The following is a 19,233-nucleotide window of genomic DNA, read 5'->3' as shown; positions in this document are numbered from 1 at the left end:
ACAAAACTTTTATTCTAAATGTATTTTAAGCAATTATTATTATTATTTTTTAAAGATTTTATTTATTTATTTATTTGAGAGAGAGACGGCCAGCGAGAGAGGGAACACAGGCAGGGGTAGTGGGAGAGGAAGAAACAGGCTCTCAGTGGAGGAGCCTGATGTGGGACTCGATCCCAGAACGCTGGGATCACACCCTGAGCCGAAGGCAACCGCTTAATGACTGAGCCACCAGGCGCCCCTATTTTAAGCAATTAAATGTAAAATTGAAAGCATTTAATTTGACAGAGGAGAAGTGTTCTATCAAATACTTCTCCCCCCCCCCCATGGAAAAACAGTCTAAATTTGCTTTTCTTCATTTTGCAGCCAGAACTGAGATTTACAGATTTTAGCACTTTACTATAAAGCTCCAGGGACAGCTTTTCTTTTTTCTTTCTTTTTTTTCCTTTCTTTTTTAAAGTTTGTTTGTTTATGTAATTTCTACACCCATTGTGGGACTTGAACTCATCACCCCAAGGTCAAGAGTTGAATGTTCCTACTGAGCTAGCCAGGAGCCCCTGGGGACAGCTTTTCTGATATGCCATACCACGTAGCTTTAATCTATTCATCAGAGTACTTGCTAAAGCAGTGTAACTTAAACAGTTGCTAAGATAAACAATATAAACATGAAATGATTTGGGAACATTGATTTAGCAAGAGTCCATTATTTCCACGTCAGTGGCTTTCCCTTGCCTCTGATGGTCATGTAAATTATTTATTACTCAGTCTAGGAGGTACTATTGGCACTGTAGTCCATGAGCATTGTCCACTGAGTAGTCTAGAGAGGGAGTAAGTTAGAACTATTATAAGTGGGAAAAAGTACTGTTATCTAGTGGAATTGGTACAAGTTTTTTGAAGTACTGAGGATATATTCTGGGCCTCGTGCTCCCCATTTGCTGCCACTTTCAGTGATATGAAGAATAATTTCAGTATAACTTGGAGAAGAGACCACTTTCATTGGCCTGTCATCTGCCTAAAATATCAAATATGATTAGAACGTAACATGCAGCAACAATAATAATGCTAATTGCAGACACTTAGAAATCGGTGTGTGCTGCATGCCCTTCTAAAGAGTTCATGCATATTTCCTAATTTAATCTTTCCAACATCCCAGTGCGGTAGATACTGTTATTTTCTTCATTTTACAGAAGAAGAACCTGAGACACAGAAATTTTAAGTAATTTGTTCCAGGTCACACAGCTAATAATACCCAGTGGTGTTGGGAATTCGGACCGTAGGCATTCTGGTTCCTACGAAGATACTGCCTCTCATACTATTCCGTGAAATACCTGGTTGTCACTGAAAGCAGCATGTTAACTTCTATAATCACTGGAATAGCCATGGTCATTCACATACGTGAATATTCAAAATTATAGTTGATGTGGTGCTTGGAATACAAAAATAGAAATGTTTCCCATAAGGTAATTTTCTATCTTTCCCCCTTTGACCAATATATAAATTTGTAGGTTTATCTGATAAAATAAAATTTAAAAACATGAAAAGTGTTACGTTTTAGCACTTGAGAAGTCAGTAAACTTTTCTGTAAGGGGTTTGTAAGTATTTTATTTTCAGATTTTATTTATTTGAGAGAGAGAGAGAGAACGAGCAGTGGGGAAGGGCAGAGAGAGAGAGAGAAGCAGACTCCCTGTAAATATTTTAGGCTTTGTAGGCCATAGGTCTCTGTTGCAGCAGCTCAACTCTGCTGTAGTCATGAATCAGTATGTAGAGGAGAGTGTGGTTGTGTCCAATAAAATTTTATTTACAAAAATAGCTGATGGTGGTTTTATAGTAGATTGCCAGTAGTTAAAAGTGTTTCTTTCTTTTCTTTTTTAGTTGCAAGAAGCACAAGATCGACACGCAGAGGCTGTAAGATGTATTGAGAAGTCAAAAGATCACGTGCAAAAGTACAATTTAAAGCAGCACAGAAAATAGCTTGAGTATTTATAAAGCGGATAAGCTGTGTAGTATGAGAAATATATCAGTGATGACAATAAATACATCATTGTTAATCTAGATAAAAATTTCAGCTTTGTGCTGTATTGAAATGTATAATTTTTGCATATTATCTTTAAATTTTGCACATTAACTACAAAACCAGAAAAATGGCACAATTGCCAAATCTCCTACTTTTTAAATTTTTAAGAATTTATGTAAGATCTTTAAATGTCTGTTTAGAAGTTATATGGTACTTTTAAAATTTGTGTGTGAGAATAATTTTAAAATACACATTTTAGGCTTGAAGGTGAAAATGCTGAGTTAAAAGCTAGAGTCAAAAAGCAAGCGGGCAGAATTGAAGAGCTTCAGGAAAACCTGTTAAGTACAAGTTCGGTAAGTCAGTCTCTTAATTTCTGTCCTACTGAAAAGGAATTTTTATTTCTCTAGTAGTAGTGTATAAGAATATTTTGGATAATATGAAAATTTTCACTGATAAAAATGTTTATTTATATTATTGCACCTGACTACTAGTAGTATAATTCCTCTTTATAGATGAAGTTGACTGAATTCATAAATTAATAATTTTTATAGCAAGATTGTAATAAAAAAGATTGTGATAGTCTAAGAAAAGCAATATTTTATACATAGCACATTTTGTTGATCTGTCAGTGGACAATTGGGTTTTTCCACCTTTTGGCTGTTGTTAGTAATGCTGCTGTGATTATTGGTATACAGGTGTCTGAATCCCTGCTAATATTTTTCAATATGTTTAAAAATTCCCAAACTTTGAGTAATAATTTGATCTTGAATTCTGACTCTCTTGTAATCTAAACCCTTCAGTGAGATTTGAGGATGGATTACTTTAATGATAATTTGTTGTGATTTGTAATTAAAAATTTGTAAATTGTCGTCTTCATCAAGAATGACTAGGTCATTATGCATTATGCAAATGTTTTTCTCAAAGGAATATATTTTTCTCTTTGTTGGATTTTGAAAAGGAAAAGAGGTGCCAGTGAAAAAGTAGAAATAAGTGCTCAATCAGGGCCTTACATAGTTAACAGTACTCCTAGCATTCATTGCAAGTTCTGGAGCTCATTTCTTTTCATTCACTTGAATTAATCAGCCTTTCAGAGATTTAACAATCGAATCTCAGAAAAAATTAATGTGCAATCCACGATTCCAACTTATTGATATGTAGTGAAAACGATATAACTATTTACCAAGCAGAACCAGATTCTCGTGCCATTTACACCCTCCTTTGTAGGAGAGGCTACCAATGATGTAAGATGAGAGGACTGCATTGTGAGTCCTAACTTGGAACAATGAGGTAGATGCACCTACCACTAGTTTCTTTTAGTCACAAAAGCTGCATACTTGCAAATTTCATTATACAGCTATACCTATCAGGGGAACTGGCACATTCTGTTGACTGGTCCTTTCCGTGGCCCAAGAAACTTTGAAAATTATTTTTTTCCTAGATTTCATATAAATTAGTCACGTTGTATTACTGTACTTTTCACTGAGCGTTAAGTAACAGGACAATTAGTTAATGAAGAGTCTTCTGTGAATGAGAATGCCAGGGTTTGTTCCCCTCCAGTGTCATACAGAAATCTATTAAGAAAGGTATCAAATATTGTAAGGTTTTTAAGAATATCCATAGCTATTCTGTAGATTCCAATGGAAATGAATTAGGGTTATGACAGAAAATTATTAGCCACTTTAAGGTCTACCCTGTGAAACAAAAACTTAGCTTTCAACCAACTCAGTCCATAGTCCTAACTTCTCTAGAAGGATTTATCTCATGAATCCCCAGGCCAGAGACTACCTGGGTTAAGATATTTGATGGACACAGTTTTGAGGTGAAGAATCTGGATTGGGAAGAAGAGATATATCACTCTAGGCTGACTTAAGCTTCCAAACAATATAGTCAAATATGTGTCTGAAAAGAACTTCAGAAGACTTCCATAAGATCAAATCTCTATGGAATAGGAAATTATTCAAAAGAAAACGAAGGCAAACAGTTGATAATCTTGACCCTTGTGAAAAACCTTTGCTTCATAAAAGAAAAGCAAGACAAAGTATGGTGTCAGCATCCTAAGGGTAAGGGTGCCCCCCTGAGATTATAAAATAACAATACACTCGAAGTAATACCTAAAAGAGTCAAACTGTAGAAGATAAGCTGTCTAGGGGCACCTGGGTGGCTCAGTCAGTTAAGCTCCTGCTTTCGGCTCAGACCATGAGCTCAGGGTTTTGGGATTGAGCCCTGCATCACGCTCCCTGCTCACTCTCCCTCTCCTTCTGCTCCTTCCCCCATTCGTGCACTCTCTCTCTATTTCAAATAAATAATTTTTTTAAAAAAACTACCTGATGTAATCCACGTCAGGTAATGGTTTTTGAGTATGTGGTTTTGAATATTGTCTGTGAGGAACTAGAAGGAAGATCAAAAGTGCAGATGACCTCAGTAAAGGGGTCAAGGCTGGAAATGTAGATTAGAGAATCTGGTTTTGAAGCCTTGAGATTTAAACAACTCTGAGAGGATTTGTAAAGAGGAATAGCAAGGGTCAGGGACTAAATGTTAGCGGTTGCTGTCATTTAGAAATAAAATGGGATTAGAAGAGCAGAGGGGAGGGTGTGGTCTTGTTTTCAGGGGCTGCTGAGAAGTAAAGTAGGATAAGGACTTTAAAAAAAAGATCCTTGATGACCCTCAAAATTTTTTAGTGGAATTCCAGGATTGAAGCTCAGATTTTAGTGAAAAGAAGAAAAGTGATGAAAAGTCGAATCTGTGGATGAAAGGACACATTAAATAGAGAATGTTCAAGGCCAGCAAAAGGGGAGAAGCAGGATGATAGAAAATGCTGCAGGAGTTAAGCAAAAGTTTTTCTATAATATCGAGAAGGCTTAAACTTTATTTAAAGAGAAAAGTAGTTAATAGAAAAGAAGAAATTGAAATTTTGTAGAGAATGCTTGAAATGCTTGCAGAAAATGGCAGTATCTCATCCTAAAGTCTGATGATCATCAAAACTGTAATGGGGACTGCATGGGAATTTTTCAGAGGTTATCTTAGAAAGGTGTGATCTCACAAAACGCAGAGTATCTTAAGCTACGGATGAAAATGTTTCTAGGGCATCGTTAGAAAGTAAAATGTAAATATAGCCAATTTTAAAATTTTTTCATTAACACTTAATATGGGTAAGAACCTCTGTATTTCACAAGTAAATTTTGGCAATTTAAATTCTGGAAAAAATAGTGTAAAATCAATTTAAGCTGTTTGAAGAAAGGTCCTTACATTTGAAATTGTTTTTATTGGCATCAGGTTTGTAAAACTACATTAGATAAAATTTAAAATTATAAAATTTAAACTACATTATATACATTTAAAATTATAAATTAAACTTAAATGTATATAATGTAGTTTTATGAACCATTTATATAGTGATAAAATTAATTTATAAAATTAATAAACTGTAGTTTATGAACCTGTTTAAACATGTACTAGTCATGAATTCATGAGAAATAATATTTTATGAAAGAAAAATGAGTATCTAGATTTTTAAAAATCATTTTCTTTAAAAATTTTTTTCAAAGTCTGACAATGAAAGGGAACAGATGAAGAAATTTATTGAGTTAAAACAATCTCTGGAATGTTGTTTAGATCAAGAAATGAAGAAAAATGGTGAATTAGAAAAAGAGATTACCAGGTAAGACTGTAATATTTCAGATCATTTTAACCATTAATTAATTGATTTAAATATAATTTTACTTTATTAAAACCTAAATACAAATTCTTGCCAAAATATTACACTTACACTTTAATTAAGTTCCTTAAATAATAACAGTAGTTCCCTTAACAATAACAACTGCACTTTTCATCGTCCACCTTGAATCGTTTCTGCAAGATGTCTTTGTTCTTTGGTAACCTTTCCTTTTAATAGTGTTCTTCCCTTCAAACAAATATTTTAGTATCTAATAACCTATCTGTGTCATTCTTTAATCACATCAAAAGTTATCTTGGTTTGGCTTCTATTTCCTTATTTTGTGTTATTGTTTAATTTAAATTCAATTCATCAACATATGGTGTATTATTAGTTTCAGAGGTAGAGTTCAGTGATTCTTCAGTTTATATAGACACCCTGTCCTGATTACATCAGGTGCCCTCCTTCATGTCCATCATCGAGTTACCCTATCCTCCCACCCTCCTTCCCTCCAGCAACCCTCAGTTTGTTTCCTATTTTTAAGAGTTTCTTATGGTTTGTCTCCTGCTCTGATTTCATCTGCTTTTATTTTTCCCTCCCTTCCCTTATGCTCCTCTGTTTTGTTTCTTAAATTCTACATATGAGTGAAATCAAATAATAATCTTTCTCTGATTGAATTATTTCGCTTAGCATAATACCCTGTAGTACCATCTACGTCACTGCAAATGGCACGATTTCATTTTTTTGATGGCTGAGTAATATTCCATTGTGTATATGTGTGTATGTATATATACACCACATCTCCTTTATTCATTTGTCATTGGACATCTGGGCTTTTTCCATAGTTTGGCTATTGTGGACATTGCTGCTATAAACATTGAGATGCAGATGCCCCATTGGATCACTACATTTGTATCTTTAGGGTAAATCCCTAGTAGTCCAATTCCTGGGTCGTTGGGTAGCTCTATTTTCAGCTTTTTGAGGAACCTCCATACTGTTTTCCAGAGTGGCCGTACCAGCTTGCATTCCCACCAACAGTGTAAGAGGGATCTTACACTGCACCCGCGCCAACATCTGTCGTTTCCAGACTTGTTCACTTTAGCCATTCTGACTGGTGTGAAATGATACCTCATTGTGGTTTTGATTTGTATTCATTTCCCTGATGCCGAGTGATGAGCATTTTTTCATGTGTCTTTTGGCCATTTGTATGTCTTCTTTGGAGAAATGTGTGTTCACGTCTTCCACCCATTTCTTGCCTGGATTATTTGTTCTTTGGGTGTTGAATTTGATAAGTTCTTTATAGATTTTGGATACGAGCCCTTTATCTGATATGTCGTTTGCCAACTATCTTCTCCCATTCTGTTGGTCGTCTTTTGGTGTCGGGGACTGCTTCCTTTGCTGTGGAAAAAGCCTTTCATCTTGATGAAGTCTTTGTTTCCCTTGCCTTTGGAGACATGTCTAGCAAGAAATTGCTGTGGCCGAGGTCACAGAGGTGGCTGCTTGTGTTCTCCTCTAGGGTTTTGATGGGTTCCTGTCTCACAGTTAGGTCTTCCATCCAGTTTGAGTCTATTTTTGTGTATGGTGTAGGAAAATGGTCCCGTTTCATTCTTGGTGCATGTGGCTGTCCAATTTTCCCAACACCATTTGTCGAAGAGACTGACTTTTTTCCACTGGCTGTTCTTTCCTGCTTTGTCGAAGATTAGTTGACCATAGAGTTGAGGGTCCATTTCGGTCTCTATTGTGTTTCATTGAAAAAGAAACAGAATGTTTTGTGCCAGTACCATACTGTCTTGATGATTACAGCTTTGTCATAGAGCTTGAAATCCGGAATTTGATGCCCGAGCTTTGGTTTTCTTTTTCAACATTCTTTGGCTATGGGTTCTTTTCTGGTTCCATACAAATTTTAGGATTATTTGTTCCAGCTCTGTGAAAAAAGTTGATGGTATCTTGATAGGGATTGGATTGAAGGTATAGACTGCTCTAGGTGGCATAGCATTTTAACAATATTTGTTCTTCCAGTCCATGAGCGAGGAATGTATTTCCATTTCTTTGTGGTTTCCTCAGTTTCTCTCATGAGTGTTCTAGAGTTTTCAGAGTACAGAGCCTTTGCCTCTTTCTGGTTAGGTTTATTTCTATAATTCTATATCTTGCGTTTTTGGTGCAATTCGTAAATGGGTTTGACTCCTTAATTTCTCTTTCTTCTGTCTCATCGTTAGTCTATAGAAATGCAACTGATGTCTGTGCACTGATTTTCTATCCTGCCAGTTTGCAGAATTCTCTATGGGTTCTACAAGTTTGGGTGGAGTCTTGTTCAGTTTTCCACCAGAGTATTACGTCTCTGCAAAGAGGAGAGTTTGACTTCTTCTTTGCGGATTGGACCTTTTGTTTCTTTTTGTTATCTGATTGCTGAGGCTAGGACTTCTAGTACTATGTTGAACAACAGTGGTGAGTGGACATCCCTGCCGTGCTCCTGGCCTTAGAGGAAAAGTCCTTGGTTTTCCCCATGGAGAAGATATTCCCTGTGGGCTTTTGAAGATGGCTTTTATGATATTGAGGTTCTGTTCCATCTATCCCTGCACCGTGAAGAGTTTTAATCAAGAAAGGATGCTGAACTTTTCAGTTGCTTTTCTGTGTCTATCAAGAGGATCATGTGGTCCTTGCTCCTTTCTTTCTCTAGTGTATCACATTGATTGATTTGCGAGATGTTGAACCACCCTTGCAGCCCAGAAATAAATCCCACTTGGTTGTGGTGAATAATCTTTTGTACGTTGGATCCTGTGGGGCTAGTATCTTGGTGAGATTTTTGCATCCGTGTTCATCAGGATATTGGTCTGTAATTCTCCTTTTTGGTGGGGTTTTTGTCTGGTTTGGGATCAAGGTAATGCTGGCTCATAGGAAGAGTTTGGAGTTTCCTCCATTTCTATTTTTGAAACTGCTTCAGAAGAATAGGTATTAATTCCTCTTTAAATGTTTGGTAGAACTCCCCAGGGAAGCCATCGGCCTTGGAGTTTGTTGTTAGAGTTTTGATAACTGCTTCAATTTCCTTGCTGGTTACGGGTCTGTCCAGGTTTTCTGTTTCTTCCTGTTTCAGTTTTGGTAGTTTATAGTCTCTAGGAATGATCCATTTCTTCCAGATTGCCTAGTTTGTTGGCCTATAGTTGTTCCTACTATGTTCCTTAAAATTGTTTGTATTTCCTTGGTGTTGGTTGTGATCTCTCCTCTTTCATTGTGATTTTATTTATTTGGATCCTTTCTCTCTTCTTTTTGCTAAGTCTGGCCAGGGGTTTCCGATCTTACTAATTCTTAACAGCTCCCAGTTTCGTTGCTGTGTTCTACTGTTCTTTTGGTTTCAATTTCATTGATTTCTGCTCTGGTGTTATTAATCTCTTCTCTGCTGTTTGGCTTTATTTGCTGTTCTTTCTCCAGCTCCTTTAGGTGAAAAGGTTAGGTTGTGTATTTAGGACCTTTCTTGTTTCTTGAGAAAGACCTGATTGCTCTGCTTCCCTCTGAGACCGCTTTTGCTGCATCCCACGGGTTTTGAACAGTTGTGTTTTCATTTCCTTTGTTTCCATGATTCTTTTAATTCTTCTTTAATTTCCTGGTTGACCCATTCATTCTTTAGTAGGATGCTCTTGAACCTCCACGTATTTGTGTCCTTCCAAATTTTTTCTTGTGACTGAGTTCAAGTTTTAAAGCATTGTGTTCTGAAAATATGCATGGCATAATCTCCGTCTTTTTGCTCTGGTTAAGACCTGATTTGTGACCCAGTGTGTGATCTACTCTGGAAGTTTCCATGTGCAGAGAAGAATGTGTATCTGTGGCTTTAGGATGAAATGCTCTGAATATATCCGTGAAGTCCATCTGGTCCAGTGTGTCATTCAAAGCCCTTGTTCTTTGTTATCTTTTCTTAGGTGATCTATCCATTGCAGCGGGTGGGGCTTAAGTCCCCTACCTACTATTATTGTATCATCATTGATGTGTTTTTTATTTTGTTATTAATTGGTTTATATAATAGGTGCCCCATGTTAGGGGCATAAATATTTACAATTGTTAGATCTTCTTGTTGGATAGACCTTTAATTTGATAGTGTCCTTCCTCATCTCTTATTACAGTCTTTGGTTTAAAATCTAATTTGTCTGATATAAGGATTGCTACCCCAGTTTCTTTTGATGCCATTAGCATGATAAATGGTTTTCGCACTTCCTCACTTTCAATCGGGAGTGTCCTTGGGTCTAAAGGAGTCTCTTGCAGAGAGCTATCGATGGTCTTGCTTTTTTATCCAATCTGATACCCTGTGTCTGTTGATTGGGGCTTTTGACCCATTTACATTCAGGGTCACTGTTGAAAGATATGAATTTAGTGCCATTGTATTATCTGTAATGTCACTGTTTCTGTATATTGTCTCTGTTCCTTTCTGGTCTGTGTTACTTTGCGGCTCTCACTTGGCTTCAAGGATCCCCTTTAATATTTCTTGCAGGGCTGGTTTAGTGCTCACAAATTTTCTAGGTTCTGTTTGTCCTGGAAACTCTGTATCTCTTCTTCTATTTTGAATGACAGCCTTGCTGGATAATGTGTTCTTGCCTGCATATTTTTACCATTTAGCACATTGAATATATCATGCCAGTCCTTTCTGGCCTTCCAGCTCTGTGTGGACAGGCCTGCCCACCAGCCTTATGTTTTCATCCTTGTCGGTTAAGGACCTCTTGTCCCGAGCTGCTTTCAGGATTTTCTCTTTGTCTCTGAAATTTGCAAGCTTCACTACTGTATGTCAAGGTGTTGACCTACTTTTATTGATGTTGGAGGGGGTTTTCCGTGCCTCCTGGATTTGAATACCTGTTTCCTTCCCAGATTAGGGAAGTTCTCTGCTATAATTTCTGAAATATACCTCCTGCCACCCCCTCTTTCCTCTTCTTCTGAGATCCCAATTATTCTAATATTGTTTTGCTTTATGGTATCACTTATCTCTCGAATTTTCCCCTCGTGATCCAGTAGTTTCTCTCTCTTTTTTCTCAGCTTCTTTATTCTCCCTCATTTTGTCTTCTATATCACTGCTTCTCCTTTCTGCCTCCTTTATTCTAGCAGTGAGAGCCTCCATATTTTATTGCATCTCAGTAATAGCCTTTTTGATATCGACTTGATTATATTTTAGTTCTTTTATTTCTCCAAAAAGGGATTCTCTGGTGTCTTCTATGCTTTTTTCAAGCCCTGCTAGTATCTTTATACTTCTTATTCTGAACTCTAGTTCCGACATCTTATAGCCAAAATAATTAGATCCTTGGCAGTCATTACTGTCTCTTGTTCTCTTATTTGAGGTGAGTTTTTCCATCTTGTCATTCTTTCCAGAAAAGAATAGATGAATGAGAGAACAAAATACTAAAATGGCAACAAGGACTCCTGTAAAATACACACTAAAAACAAATCAGAAGAGACCCAAAACCAAAAAGGAAAGAAATTAAGAGAAGAATAATTAACAAAGAATATAATCAGAGACGTGAACAGAACAGAATAATACACTGGACCCCGTGTGTATTGTGGTCTGTGTTTTAGAAAACTACATCCCAACATTGTAAAGAGAGAGAAACTTCTATGTATAAAAATAAAATTAAATACAATGAAAGGATAACATGTAGCTGTAAAAACGAAAATTAACAAAGATTTGCAGAAAGTGGTTGCTTTTCTTTTTTTTATTATTATTAACATATAATGTATTACTTGTTTCGGGGGTACAGGTCTGTGATTCATCAGTGTTACATAATACACAGCGCTCACCACAACACATACCCTTCCCAAAGGTGGTCACTTTTCTATTTGTAGAATTGCAGCCGTTCTTTTCTTAGATCTCTGGTTGAGTTCACAGTTGTTTGGTTTGATAAGCTATCTAGTGAGTTCCGGAGCAGATAAAACTAAGCAATCCTACTCCTCTGCCATCTTTTCTGATTCAACTGGCTTATAGTGTCTTTCTGCATTTTTTTATTATAAATATATGTCTGACTCAAAAATTTTGAGTAAAATGAGCGGTAGTGTTTTTACCACTAAGATTAAAAAAAAAAAAAAAAAAAGAGTCTTTCCCGTGTCTCTGTAGCTCCCACAGGGCTTCTTTTCTGTTTATTTGCTGAGTGCTTAAGTTTGTTCTCTGGTTTTCATCAATACTTTTCTTTCATTTAACTCTCTTTCTCTGCATTGTTTTGCATCCCTTTCACTTTGCTAACAGTGTCCTAGCCAAGACATGTAGATTTTTTTTCTAAAAGAGTCTCATAGACCATCACACATTATCTCTTTGCTGATTTCATTTCTACTAAAGCTCTCTCTTCCTTCTCCCTCTCAACTCAGACTTTAAAGATTTTTCTTTCTTGTTTCTCCCTTTTGAATGATCTCCCTTGATGTTTTTTGTATGTATTTTCTTGTTGGAGATTGTGGCTAGTAGGTGCCAAAATTTATTTTTGTGTCTTTTTAAAACATTCATAGATAAGTAGGCTTTTCTTCTTCACTTTGGATACTAGTCTCTCGTTTATAGTCACCGTTTAATAAGAGATTATTATATTAACATACTGAAAATAGATATTAATAATAACTTTAATCTTAATAATAACAACTCTTAATGTAGTTACAGTTTTAACTCTTTGACTGCCATATGTATCATAAAAATTTTCTCCATATTTTTTATCTAAGATTATTATTTAGTTAGTATGTTCTCAAACAGTGTGAGATTGGGTCAATTGAGACATCATAATTTATAGATTTGTTTATGGGCTAGAACATAGTATCTATTTAAATAATTATTAAATATTTACTCTTAAAGAACCTGACTTACTCATTCTATATCTTCTGCAGACTTAAGAAACTTTTAAGCATGACAAGAAGCGAGGTAAGTGAATATGAAAATGGAGAGCTTAGTTTCCATGGAGATTTAAAAAACAATTAAACTGAAATGGATACTCAGATTAATATGATAAAGCATAAGGTAATTTTTAATTAGTTTTGGGACTCTAAAATCATTTAATTTTGGCAAATAAGTCACTCAGTGCTTTGAGCAGTGAAATACAGATTTTCCTGTTAATTTTATATACTCGCTACATTTTTTTTTGTAACAGCTTTATTGAGATAAATGAACATAACATGCATATTCAAAGAGTACCACAGTCAATTTTAGAACATTTTGTCACCCTAGAAAGAAACCCTGTACCTTTTACCTGTCACCCTATGCTAGTTTCCCCTTCCCTACTCTTCTTAGCCCTAGGGAACCAGTACTCTACTCTCTGTTTCTATAGATTTGCCTATTTTGGACATTTCATATCAACGGAATCACACAATATGTGTTCCTTCGTGACTGCCTTCTTTCATTTAGCATAATGTTTTCAAGGTATACCTATTTTGTAGCATGTGTCAGTACTTTATTTCTGTTTATTGCTGAATAGTATCCCACTATGTGGACAGACCACATTTTATTTATTCCTTTATCAGTTGGTGGGCCTTTGGTTTGTTTTGCTTTTTGACTGTTGTTAATAATGCTGTTGTAGACACACATGTACAAGTTTGTATGTGAACATTTTCATTTCTCTTGGGTATATACTTATAAATGGAATTGCTGGGTCACATGGTTACTCTCTTTAACCTTTTTTTTTTTTTTTAACATTTAAGGAACTGCCACACTTTTCCAACGTGGCTGCACCATTTTACATTTTCATCAGCAGTGTTTGAGGGTTCTCATTTTCCTGACTTTTGCCAATGTTTGTCATTATCTGTTGTTTTTATTATAGCCATCCTGGTGGGTGTGCAGTGTCATCTTATGGGTTTTTTTGTTTGTTTGTTTCAAGTCTTTATTTAAATTCTAGTTAGTTAACATATTGGTTTTGGGAGTAGAATTTAGTGATTCATCACTTACATACAACACCCAGTGCTCATCACAACAAGTGCCCTCCTTAATACCCGTCATTCATCTAGCCCACCCCCAACCCACTTACCTCCACTACAGCAACACTTAGTTTTTTCTTTGTAGTTAAGAGTCTTTTATGGTTTGCCTCCCTTTCTCTTCTTTTTTTCATCCTTCTGCTGTGTTCATCTGTTTTGTTTCTTAAATTCCACCTGTGAGGCAAATCATATGGTATTTATTTTTCTCTGACTGACTTGTTTAGCTTAGCATAATACACTGGATGAGTTCCATTGATCTTGTGGTTTTGATTTGTATTTTTCTTTTTTTTTTATATACTTTTTATTTTGTTACATTAGTCACCATACAGTACATCCCCAGTTTTTGATGCAGTGTTCCATGATTCATTATTTGCGTATAACACCCAGTGCACCATGCAATATGGGCCCTCCTTAATACCCATCACCGGCTTATCCTACCCCCCTACCCCCCTCCCCTCTGAAGCCCTCAGTTTGTTTCCCAGAGTCCACAGTCTCTCATGGTTCATTCCCCCTTCTGATTGGTATTTTTCTTAAAACTAATGACTTTGTGGGGCGCCTGGGTGGCTCAGTCGGGTAAGCGTCTGCCTTCGGCTTCAGTCGTGATCCCAGGGTTCTGGGATCGAGCCCTACGTCGGTCTCCATGCTCAGCAGGGAGCCTGCTTCTCCCTCTCCCTCTGCAGCTCCTCCTGCTTGTGCGTGCGCTCTCTCTCTCTCTGTCAAATAAATAAAATCTTAAAAGAAAAAAACTATGTTGAGCATCTCATCTGTTTATGTGGTTATTATCCATTTTTATATCTTCCTTAAAGAACGAATCAATCCTTTTGCCCATTTATTTATTGGATTGTCTTTTCATTTTTATAAGAGTTATTAAATATCCTAAATACAAATCCCTTATCAGATATAGGATTCTCAAATATTTTCTCTTATTCAGTAGCTTGCCTTTGCACTTTCTTGATGGTGACATTTGAAGCAAAGTTTTTAATTTTGATGAAATATACTTAATCTGCTTTTGTCTTTTGGTGTCCTATCTAAGAAACTGTTGCCAAATCCAGTCGCAAATGATACACTTATGTTTTTTTCCTAAGAGTTTTATAATTTTAGCACTTATATTTTGAGTTAATTTTGTATATATGCTATGAGGTAGAGGTGTAATTTTATTACTTTGCATGTGGATATCCATTTGTCTCAGTACCATTTGTTAAAAAGACTATTCTTACTCCATTTAACTGTCTGACACCTTTGTTGAAAATCAGTTCACCATAATGTGACAGTTTATTTTTAGATTGTCAGTTCTAATACACTGATCAATATTTCTATCCTTACGTCACTCCCCAATCAAATTTTATGAGAATTCTTCCCTGCTCGTCTTGCAAATTACCACTCAATGTAATAATAAAAAGTCAGTGTAGTAGAACTTAACATTACTCCTGTAGAAATTTTTTGCTTCTCGAAGAAGCCTTTTACCAGCTTATGCCTTGCTGACTCCATGATATGATGTGAAGTCAGGCTCAAAGAGATAGAGTCCTGTTTCTTTTCTCCATTCATATCTTAAGTCTCTCACTCAGTGCTTCCCACGTCCATTTCCACCAAATCTTGGTTGTAGGATCTGCTGTCTACTCTTTACTTCATTATGTTTTATTAACTTGTGATAAAGCATAGACTCATCCATAAATTTCACCATCTAGGAAGGAAAAGATGAACTCTGGGCCGTCGGCTTTCCTGTGTTCAAATCTAGCTAATCCATCATCTTGCAACTCACAGATACTTTTTCACTTGGTTCTTGTGTATAACACTGGTGCTGATCCTGTTCTTGGCACAGATCCTACATTCTCAGAAAACACAGTTGTCTGTATCCATCTTCTTGGACTTTAAATAGAAAGATAGGGGCACCTGGGTGGCTCAGTCATAAAGTGTCTGCCTTCAGCTCAGGGCATGATCCCGGGGTCCTGGGATCGAGCCCCGCATCAGGCTCCTCCACTGGGAGCCTGCTTCTTCCTCTCACACTCCCCCTGCTTGTGTTCCCTCTCTCGCTGGCTGTTTCTCTCTCTGTCAAGTAAGTAAATAAAATCTTTAAAAATAAATAATTTTTAAGAAAGATAATGTAATAGCTCAATACATAATTAATGGAATAAACATTTCATTATATTATTTCAAGAATACGGCTGTAAAATATCAGGTAGTGTTTAACTGAGTTATCAGAGACAAATGGATTAGCAATTTGAATTCCAAAAAAATTTCAAAGCCAGTTTGTATGATATGGGGAAGCATTGTGGTACAACATAAAGAGGAGATGGTCTTACTTACCTCCCCACACAAATAAGTTTGGAGTAAGAGAAAGGAGAAATTATATTTAATTTAAATAGTGCCAAAGGACAGTTCATTTGGTTTGCTACTGAAAAGATTAAAAAGGATTCCATAATGTTCTCTTTATTTCCTCACTGATGAAAGTAGAATGAAGATTGAGTATTCGATTGATTAAAAAATACTCAAAGCTGCCTATTTCTTTCAGAATTTCCGTTAATGGAGATCAGGTAAAAGGTCCAGTTTTGGTTATTAAACTATTTCTGGTTTTTCAGCTGTTATACTTCAAATCATACTCTCTGCTTGCCAGTCTTTCTTCTTCCCTAACTTGAGGGGAAATTCTATAGAGGCATTCCTGCCTAGTTGTAATAATTTGGAATTGAAGGGAATCTTAGAAAAATGTCTTAAGAGAAAGGAAGATGGTGGCAGAGTACGAGGAGCCTAGGTTCACCTCATACCTAAAGACTGACAGAGCAAACTCTACAACTAAAGAGAGAGAAGAGGCCGCATCGAAGAAGGTAGGAAGTACAGAGATGTGGTTTAGGAGAGAAACAGATCCTGGCTGCTGCAGAGGGGAGGGAGTCGTGGTCATGGAGAAGGCAGGAGAAAGGAGTACATGGGAATGCACAAAGAGAACGTTTCCCCATAGGCACTGGCTTGGAAAATGAGAGGGGCTGAATTTCACAAGTGCTTACAACTAGGGGGTGCTTAACGCCTGGAGTTCTAAAGGTCCTCGAGCTTGGCTGGGCTAGAGCCTGTAGGCCACTGTGCTGCTCTTGGAGAGGAGGCAGGCAAACAACCCAGGAGCATACAGCATGGAAACAGCAATCTGAACAATGCCTGGGGCATACAGTGGGGAGATTACTTGCTCTTTTGAGAGCATGTCCCTGAGAGGCAGTGTTCATGGAGATACCTCTCTAGGAACAAAGGAACCAGCTGGCACCATTTCCCTCCACTGGCCCTCAGCACAGAGAGCCACCTGTGGGGAGCAGTGTAGCTCTGACACTGGCTTAGACCAAGCAACATCCCCTTGCACTCCAGTGGAACTGTCCTGCTCAGTCATTCTTGCCTCAGTTCCAGCACAGCAGGCCTTACCCCCAGAAGACCAGCACAAGCCCCTGCCCACACCATGTCTCCTGACCAGATTTGGGAGGGCCTCAGTTCCATTGGAGGGGGTGACAGATCTTATTTCACAAGCACACCAGAGCACACCTAGTTAAAAGTTGCTACATTGAGGCCAGGTACCAAACACTGCCAACAGCAGGTAGGGAGATCCTCTACCGATAACTGGCCTGAAGGATAGAGCAGCCAGAACACAATAGCAGAGTCCATGTAGCACACACTGGAGACACTCCCCTAAGTGCCAGACCCTGGGCACTACATGGCGTCTTTTTCATAAGTCCGTTACTTTCAGGAGCAGGTGACATAACTGGCTTTTCTAACACAGAGAAGCTGGTAGAGACTTAGACAAAATGAGAAAACAGAGAAATTAATCTCAAATGAAAGAACAGCATAAGGCCACGGGGCCAGAGATTTAAGTGAGACAGTTATAAATATCATGCCTGATGGAGGATTTAAAGCAGTGATCATAAGGATACTCACTGGACTTGAGAAAAGAATGGAAGACATCAGTGAGACCCTCACAACAGAGATAAAAGAGTTAAAAAAGAATCAGAGATGCAGAGTGCAATCGGTGAGATGAGAAACACACCTGATGCAATGGACAGCAGGCTGGAAGAAGAGGAACAGATTATGACGTAGAGGACAAATTAATGGAAAGCAATGAAGCTGAAGAAGGGAGAGAAAGAATTATGCAAAATGAGACTAGACCTAGGGGGCTCAGTGACTCCATCAAATGTAATAACATTCATGTTATAGGAATCCCAGTAGAAGAAGAGAGAGAAAAAGGGTAAGAAAATTTATTTCAAGAAAAATAGCAGAAAACTTCCTTAATCTGCAGAAGGCAACAGACATCAAGATCCAGGAGGCACAGAAAACTACCATCAAAATCAACAAAGGCAGGCCAACACCGAGGCATATTGTAATTAAATTTGCAAAGTATACTGATGAAGAAAACATCTTAAAAGCAGGAAAACAAGGCAGTAACTTCCAGGGGAAACCCCTTAAGGCTAGCAGGAATTTTTTCAACAGACACTTTGCAAGCCAGAAGGGAGTGGCATTGATAATATTCAACATGGTGACTGGAAAAAAATCTGTAGCCAAGAAGACTGTCTCCAGCAAGCCTATTACTCAGAATAGAAGGAGAGATAGAGTTTCCCAGACAAAAACTAAAGGAGTTTGTGACCACTAAACTAGCCCTGCAAGAAATATTAATGGAGACTCTTTGAGTGGAAAGGAGAGACCAAAAGTGACAGTATCAAGGCAGGACACAAGTAGCAAAAATGAACATTTATGTAAAAACTAAGGAACTCAGAAAAAAAGGATATAAAATGTAATACCTTATCTAAAGCATAGGAAGGAGAAAAGAATGGGTTCAAACTTAAATGACCAGCAACTTAAGATAGACTGCTATATGCAGAAGAGGTTATATACAAATTGCATATAAAAAACCACTAATAGGGGTGCCTGGGTGGCTTAGATGGTTAAGCATCTGACTCTTGATTTCAGCTCAGGTCATGATCTCCAGGTTGTGAGATTGAGCCCCGCGTTGGGCTCCGTGCTGGGCATGGAGTCAGCTTAACATTCTCTCTTTCCCTCTCCCCACCCCACTCGTGCTCTCTCTAAAAAGAAAGCCAAAAACAAAACCACTAATAATCATGCAAAGAAGAGCAAGAAACCCAAATCTGTCACTAAAGGAAATCAGCAGAGCATCAAAAACACAAAAAAGGATCAGAGAAAATCTCCAGAAACAACCACAAAACAAGTAGTAAAATGACAAATACATATCTATCCATACTGACTTTGGATATACATAGGCTAAATGCTCCAATCAGAAGACATAGGATGTCAGAATGGATAAAAAAAGAAAAAAAAAAAGGCTCATCTCTATGCTGCCTACAAGAGACTCATTTTCGACATAAGGACACCTGCAGATTGAAAGTGAGGGGATGGAGAAACATGTATCATGCAAATGGACATCAAAAGAAAGCCAGAATAGCAATACTTATATTGGACAAAATAGAGTTTAAAACAAAGACTGTAACAAGAGACAAGGGCACTACATCATAATAAAGAGGACAATCTGACAAGAAGATCTATCAATTGTAAATATTTATGCACCCAACATGGGACCAGCCAAATACATAAGATAATTAATGACAAACATAAAAGAACTAATTGATAATTATACAATAATACTAGGTTACTTTATTTTTATTTTATATATATAAGATCAAACTTA

At 37.2% G+C, this 19,233-nt stretch overlaps 1 protein-coding gene across 1 annotated transcript in view; it reads left to right on the top strand.

Annotated features, from left to right (window-relative positions):
- ANKRD26 (ankyrin repeat domain 26) overlaps positions 1 to 19,233 on the top strand; it is a 120,111-nt gene that overhangs the window by 80,191 nt on the left and 20,687 nt on the right. Inside the window, 4 exon segments of the mRNA XM_040645302.1 lie at positions 1,870 to 1,940; positions 2,271 to 2,364; positions 5,557 to 5,669; positions 12,495 to 12,528. Coding sequence (XP_040501236.1) covers positions 1,870 to 1,940; positions 2,271 to 2,364; positions 5,557 to 5,669; positions 12,495 to 12,528 — 312 coding nt within the window.

Source organism: Ursus maritimus, unplaced genomic scaffold (genome assembly GCF_017311325.1).
Source record: "Ursus maritimus isolate PB19 unplaced genomic scaffold, ASM1731132v1 scaffold_31, whole genome shotgun sequence".
NCBI classification, from domain to species: Eukaryota; Metazoa; Chordata; class Mammalia; order Carnivora; family Ursidae; genus Ursus; species Ursus maritimus.
The sequence above is the reverse complement of the archived record's forward strand: the minus strand, read 5'-3'. Positions and strand labels throughout refer to the sequence as shown.